This window comes from Panthera onca, chromosome B3 (genome assembly GCF_046562875.1).
Source record: "Panthera onca isolate mPanOnc1 chromosome B3, mPanOnc1 haplotype 2, whole genome shotgun sequence".
Lineage (NCBI taxonomy): Eukaryota > Metazoa > Chordata > Mammalia > Carnivora > Felidae > Panthera > Panthera onca.
The window spans coordinates 102,132,003-102,139,720 of NC_138344.1; the positions used below are offsets into that span (position 1 = coordinate 102,132,003).

Genomic DNA, 7,718 nt, shown 5'->3' on the forward strand with positions numbered 1-7,718 from the left:
ACGCACGCGCGCGCGCGCACACACACACACACGGCTGGAAGGAGATACAACAAATTATTAACAGAGATGTGCGAATACAGATAAAGTGTTTCTTTCTTTAGGTATTTCTGTACTTTATAAGTTTTCTACAATAATCACATGTACGTCTATAATCAGAAAAAAAAGATGCTAATCAAAATTTCTCATGCTCCTTCTTAGAGGATCACATACACCATAAAAATATATACATAAACCCCTAAAAGTACCTAAATTCTTAGGTCTCCTGAGACAGATTATAGTCCTTGGGTTCCTTAAATCTAAAAGGGGAAATGAGCATGAATAGCTTTTAGGTCACTGGTGGGGAAGACTCCCCATCTCTGATTCGGACATTAGGTTTGTTACAAGAATTAATAATTTCTGGCTATAGAAATAAGGCAGTGAGGCTTCCCAGGCAAAAGTGAGAGAGTACAGCCTGTGCCTGGGAAAGAGAACACAGCAATCTCCCTTATACAAGTAGAGATGGTTGAAGAACTAAATACTTCTTCAATTAAAATACTAACCAGTAAGAATTACTAGTCACCAAATTTTTTTCCTTAAATTCTTTACGCATACAAGGGTACGATGTTTACTGACAAATGTAATATGAAAAAAAACAAAACAAAACAAAACAAGATGTGGTCCAGATCAGGATGGTTCTTTTGTTAGAATATGAGAAAATACAGTAAAAATATACTCCGCTAGTGGGAATGAAGGCTAAGTCATTAAAAGAAAATAGAAACGAAACCACTGTTTAGTTTCCTCACTTGTAAAATGGGAATAAAGCTTACCCTACTTGGTTGCAAGGATTAAATAAGATAAATGCGAACATAAGGTAGAACTTATTAGCGTGTAATACATGTTAGTTTCCCTTTTCTTCACTGCAATGAGTGATTTTGTACTTAATCTTACTAATGTATTAAAATAAACTACATATATAAAAATATAGTTCAGATCTGGAAGTGAGTTTAAGAATTAGCATAGCCCAGGAGTAAGATACAAATACTCTGAATTGCCTCATGTTGAAAATAGGTTAATAACTCATGGGTCTGCGGTAGGGAACAAACAAGATTATGTGAAAGCCTTTTATAAATTCTAAAAGGCATAACGAAAGAGCAGCCATTGACACTGACAGAAAACAGAAGTTGTATTTTTCTCAGCAGACCCACAGACGTTGGCACAAATACAATTAATAAGCTGCATGGGATGGGAGTTGAGACCCTTTCTGAAGGACATAAACAGCAGTAAGGTTGATAAACTCTTATCTAAAGATGGAGTGTTTAGCCACCCGTAGAGCTTTTGTTCTGCTAAGAAGGTATACAAACGTGGGTGCAGAAATGAATTCTCAAGACAGTAGATTCTTTTTTTTTTTAAGTTTATTTATTTATTTAGAGGGAGAGAGCGTGCATGCACGTGTGAGTGAGGGAGGAGCAGAGAGAGAGGAGAAAGAGAATCCCAAGGAGGCTCCATGCTGCCAGCGCAGAGCCCAACATGGGTTTCAATTTCACAACCATGAGATCATGACCTGAGAGAAACCAAGAGTCGGACACTTAACTGACTGAGCCACCCAGGTGCCCCCTTCAAGACAGATTTTTTTTTAATGTTTATTTATTTTTGAGAGAACACAAGTAGGGGAGGGGCAGAGAGAGGGGGACAGAGGATCCGAAGCAGGCTTTGCACTGACAAGAGAGAGCCCAATGCAGGGTTCAAACTCACAAACCGTGAGATCATGACCTGAGCTGAAGCCGGATGCTCAACCAACTGAGCCACCCAGGCGCCCCAAGACAGTACATTCTTATAGGCTACAATGATTGACAACCAAAAAGATCCTGGAGAGAGAACAGAAATATCTAAAGAATAATTTTTTTGATGTTGGGTGTGTCTTCCCCCTTGAAATTTTCAGTAACATCTAGGATTTTCTGCTCATCTTTTATCCCACCACTCTTTTTAGCATCCCTATTTGTTTCCTGGTAAAAGCACAACATATATTCTTAAAACTCATCAGTGACCATAATGCCACATCATTCCTGAAAACCTACTTATAAAAGCAATAGCCATATGCTTATAAATGTCTTTTTTGATCCAAGTTAAGATAACTGGTTCCTAAACCTACAGGCAGATTTTCTGGAGTGCTATGTTGTCTGTTGTACTCAGATTATGTTTCCCGTCCCATTCCTACACCTATCATAACCTGGTAACCAATTTCTTTCCAGTCTTGAGTGGAAAGATTACTTAACTTGTCAGTTATCTATTGGGTAACAGTATTATGTTTGCTGTCAAATTATGTACACCAGAAAATTATGTTCCCATAAAACGCCCCATAATTTAAAAATGTTCACCAGTACAAGATCCAAAGAAGATTGTGTTGAGAGTACTGCTTAATATCATTCCTCTTCATCTCTTAAAGAAGCACACAAGCTGGGTGCCATGCCTGGGTGGCTCAGTTGGTGAAGCATCCGACTCTTGATTTCGGCTCAGGTCATGATCTCACGGTTTGTGGGACTGAACTCTGTGTCAAGATCTGTGCTGACAGTATGGAGCCTGCTCGGATATTCTCTCTCTCTCTCTCTCTCTCTCTCTCTCTCTGTTCCTCCCTCCCTCCCTCACTCTCTCAGAATAAATAAACTTAAAACAAACAAACAAAAAAAAGGAGCTCACAAGCTAAAAGGCAGATGAAAATCAGAGAAAAAAGTGGATATTGTTTTAGGAATGGGACCAAGGTGGGGGGGTGAGGAAAGGATAGCATTGGTGAGGATACCAAGATTTTAAGTCTTCCCACTGAACATTAACAGAAAAAGAATCATTCAGATATTTTTCAATCAATCTACCCGCCAAACTCATTTAGTCCACAGAGTTATACAAAGACACATGTTCCCTTCTTAGGAGTCAAAGGAACTAATTGTGGTGAGGTAGATTGTTCATTAATATCTAATTTTCTTTGAACTGCACAATTAAAACCTTTACAATTAGCTAGTCTATTAACAAAAACTGAAAAAACACATTTACAAGAATTTTGATATGCATTGTAATGTTCAAGATCTACGTACGCACAGCTAATTTGGCTAATTTGCTGAAAAGAATCAGAGGTTAAACAAGTGTTTTTAAACTGTGCTGTAAGTGTCCATATTTTATTTCCAAGTGTTTTCCCACAGTTAGTGAGGGGCTTTTCATAAAGTAAAGGGGAAAAAAGTCTGAAGGCAAAGAAGACAAAAATGTTTTATAATACTGAAGACAGTGAAATATCTCACAATCAAGCTATGACCTGCACAATTGAAGGCTTGTTAGTAGTAAGTGTAAATCCTTGAGAGCAAGAGACCTTTCTCCTCTGTAACTTGCCAGGATATTTTATGGAGATAGCTGTATCCATTGAGAGCTCATTAAGAATGATTTGACTATTAGGACAGTGGTCCTGGGTCTTAAAAGATTCTTACATCATACTAGATACAGGGCACTGTTCTGGGAACAAAGGAAAACAAAACAAAACAAAACAAAACAGTCCACTTGTTAAGGACCGCACAGTTGGGAAAAGGGAGAGATGGTGGGAGAAGCGAAGCTAGCTAGGCAGACCACTGCGGCAGTCCTGTTATCACTGAGCCCTAAAATGCCGTTTTTTATTTAAAAAAAAAAAAATGCCTTTTTTATCTCTAAATTTTGAATGGTTCTGGTATTTCTGCTTAGTCAGAAAAAGAAACCCACTATTACACACTCCTCTTCTGAAAATTCACTTTAATTTTCAGATTTAGCAAGAAATTTCTACCTCCATTTTTAAAGTGGTATTACCTTTACCATTCTCTCAACAGTATGCCTACTATGTACTACCCACTGCTGCTGCACAAAGCACTGGTGATCCGACTGAACAAAACCAGAATTCATGCCTTCATGGAACTACATTCTGGATGGAGATATCTTCCTCAAATAAACAACATTTTGTATCATGCTCAGCACCATGAAAGAACTGCATATTGCAACAGAAAAGAATGGGGAGAGACGGAAGTGCAAAATTACCTTAGTAAAGGACAGGGAAGGCCTTGCTGAGGAAGTGACGTTTTTAAGTAGGGACATGAAAGACAAAGTGGCAATCAAGAGGAAAAGTGTTCAGGCACAAGGAGCAGTAAGGGAAAAGGCCCAGTGGTGGAAAAAGTTTCATGTGTTTGAGGATTTGAGAGAAGGTCCCTGACTATGGAGAAGTATGAAGGAGCACGGCAGAAGTTTCTTTCCTGAGTGCTTAATATATGCTAGACATCACACTAAGTACTTTAATGCATGCCCTTACATGATCACTACCAAACCTATGAAGTTAGGGTCCCCTCCCCCTTTTCAAAATGAAATAAACAAGCATAGGAGATATTAAGAAACTTGTTCAAAATCACACAGCAAGTGGTAGAGTGTGGATTCGATTCAATGCAGCATGAATCCAAAGCCCACACTTTAACTCAAACTTACAGCCAAAGTTAGAAGATAAACAGTAGACAAATCAAGTGGAGCTTCAAATGCCACATTAAGGAGCTGAAATTTTATTTTAAATGCAGTGGAAAGCCACTGAGAAGTTTAAACAAAACTGTGACATTATCTGATTTACATTTCTACTGTGGCTGTTGTGTGGAGGAGTTGTATGTGTAAATGAAAGGAAATCAATAAGCAGTTGGGAGAGAAATGATGGCTGTCTGGACTAGAAGTAAACCAATTCAGGATCTATTTTGGAGCAGATAAAATAGCCTTGCCAATGATTTGGATACATGGAATAAGAAAAAAGGGAAAGTCTCAACTCCTAAGCTTCTGGATTTAGTAACAAATGGATCATGATGGGTAATCATGAAATGGTTTAGGATCAGACTAAGTTTAGGAAAAAGGGATAGTCATTCAATCATTCGACAAATCTTTATTAAGCTTCTATTATGTGAAGCAGACTACAAAACTGGTAAAGTTTCATCTTCACAGAGCTTCCATCACTGGGGTGGGGGTGGGGGGAAGGCAGGTAGACAAATTAATATATAAACCATTAAGATACTGCTAAGTGCTAAAGAAAACAACAAAGCGGGTTAAGTGGAAAAAGAGGTTACTATTTTAATTAAATGGTTAGAGTTTCTCCAATGTATGAGCAGAGCCCTAAAGGATACAAAGGAAGCAGGCTGAAGATTTCTTGGAGAAAAGAGTTCCTGGCAGTTTGAGTAAGACTGCAATGGCTCCGAGACAGGAGTGTTCTTGGTATGTTTGAGGACTGGCAACGTCAGGGTGGTATAGCAGATGAGGTTAAGTGAAAAATAGGAGATCAGAGAAGAAGAGACAACATGGAACTTTTGTTAAGGACTTTGCCTTTTTTTTTTTTTTTTTAATACTTTGGGTAAAACAGGAAACCCTTCCAAGATTGAAGATTTGAAGAATGGAAGAGAAATGTTACTCCAGCTGCAATACGTAGGAAATTACACTATAAGGGAGCAAGGGTGGAAAGCAGAAACTCAAGAGTCAATAATCCTCTGGCAGATCAGACCAGGAGCTAGTGAAAGGGTCAGTTTTAGACAGGTTTTTAAGAACAAATAGGATCTGTTGATGGGATTAGATATGGTGGCTTTGAGAGAAGTCAAGAAAGGCTGGCAGGGTTTTTTGACCTGTATCAAAAAAGAATGAGATGACCATTTACTGGGTTGGGATGAGCATGGGAGGAAGAAGAGATTTATCATGGAAAACCATGAGTTCAGTCTGCCATATTAAGATGGAGATACTTATTACAAATTTAGAGACAGATGTTGAGTAGGCAGCTGTTTACTGGATTTCAGAGAGGTCTGGATTGGAGACACAAGTCTGGCAGTCTTTAGCATTCATGAGAATGTATCTGGGAAAAAGTATAGACAGAGAAGAGAGTCCAGAACTGAAGCCTTGATAAACTCCATCAGTTAGACATTTCCATCGCATGCCTAGTAGTCTTATAAGAAAGCAACTGGTTTCATTTTTAAAGCTATCACTTATTACACCAGCAGTTTCTAAAGTCATCAAGTGCATCAATGAGACATAGCAATGAACTAAAAAGATACACAAATCTCAAAAGAGAAACTCCATTTATTATCAGAGAAATACTAGGAGCTCAAAATATTTCCAAATATAGAGGTGGTACAATCCAGTGGTTAGGTGCACAATATATGGGTTCATGCTGCCTGGATTTTAATTCTGATTCTTATGCTCATTATCTGTGTGACCAAGGCAAGGCACTTACTGTGCAGCTTCCTCAAGAGTAAGTTGGAGGTAATAACATATTGGGCTGTTACAAATGAATTAATACCTGAACTTTCACACTCAAAAAGCTCTTACTATCAATGACACTAAATCACTGAAACAAACGTTGAGACCCTGCAGTTAATGAGACTAATTTTTCAATTATCTTAACCAGGGACTTGTAGCTCTGTGTTTAGATTTCAAAACAAGGCCAAAACATGTTCCTAAATTCAATTCTCTTAACTAAGGATTTGTGGCTCCCAGTCTGGATTTTTACAGAAGCCAAAACACATCGCCAAAAGCCTTAGCATCCTTGGAGGCATAGGGGGAAAGGGAGCAACTAGCTAGTCCTAATTATACATCAGAGTAAGCGTGTCTCATAACAAGGTCCAGCTGTGACACAGGGTATCACGGCCCCGAATCCTTCTTAACCAGTTATCTGATTCTCGTCTGGTGTCTCCTCTAGAGAATGAATGTGCTTTAGAACATAAAGGTTAAACCAAGCTTTTGAATGGAAGTGCAGCAAAGTGCCGAGAATCCAACTCTATGGGAGCAATAGGGGAAGACTTATCCAGAGTCACCATCTATTCCTTTATCTTTAGTACCCAGGAGCACCGTGGGGTCTCTTCTCCCGTGGGTTACGGGGAAACCGCGACCTTCCTCATCTGGTCCCCAACCCCCGACCCTGACCCCTGGGAGCAAAGCGCCGGCGCAAAGCAGCTACTCACCCTCCCCATTCCCCTCCTCTCTCCGGGCCCCGGACCCGGGCCCCAGGCTCAAGCCTCACTATTCGCCGAGCGGGAGGAGACACTCGGGAAAGAAACAATAGAGCCGGGGCGGCTGCCGTACCTCTCCCGGTCGCGGCCGTCGAAGTAGACGAAATCGCCGTTCTGGACGCACTTGGCGCAGGTCAGCCGCCGGCGGGTGGTGTTGCACAGCGGACAACGCTCGACCGCCACGTACAGCCCCTCCGCGTCGTCCACGGAGTCCACCAGGTCCCGGGCGAGCGGCCGGGGCCCGCAGCCAGGAGCCTCCAGCGACCGGGCTCCCTTCCCACTGGGAGACGCCATGATGGCCTGAGAGCAGAGCCAGTCACGTGGGATTTTGTTTTCAACCAGGTGCATCCTGGGCGAGGAGGAGGGGCCTGGGGTGGTGCCGAGAGGGCGGGCGGGATCCCCGCGAGCCCCTCGCCCAGCCTCTCAGAGCTGTCTGCCAGGCCCGCTGGCGGGAGGCGCTGTAACTTTTCCTTACGGCTTGAGGGGCAGCGCGCCCCCAGCGGGGAGAATTGTGTTAGAGGGGCGGGTCAGCCAAACAAAATGTCATCATCCGCTCGATCGAGCCAGGGCTACAAGTTAACGCCACAAACTCGTGCAAGAAATAGTAACACAATGCCCTAGGGATTTGGGGAAAACGGGCTGGGAACAAAATCAGAGAATTTCTTTAATTCGCTATGGATGCTTTTAAATTTGGTTAAAACTACAGCAAACAAAGTTGGG

General features: G+C 41.4%; 1 protein-coding gene across 1 annotated transcript in view; it reads right to left on the reverse strand.

Moving 5' to 3' along the window:
* ATG14 (autophagy related 14) overlaps positions 1 to 7,409 on the reverse strand; it is a 39,600-nt gene extending 32,191 nt beyond the window's left edge. Inside the window, exon 1 of the mRNA XM_060619895.3 lies at positions 7,072 to 7,409. Within this exon, the coding sequence (XP_060475878.3) occupies positions 7,072 to 7,346 (275 nt within the window). The 5' untranslated portion in view covers positions 7,347 to 7,409. The remainder of the gene's footprint in view (positions 1 to 7,071) is intronic.
* Between the last annotated feature and the right edge of the window lie 309 nt (positions 7,410 to 7,718).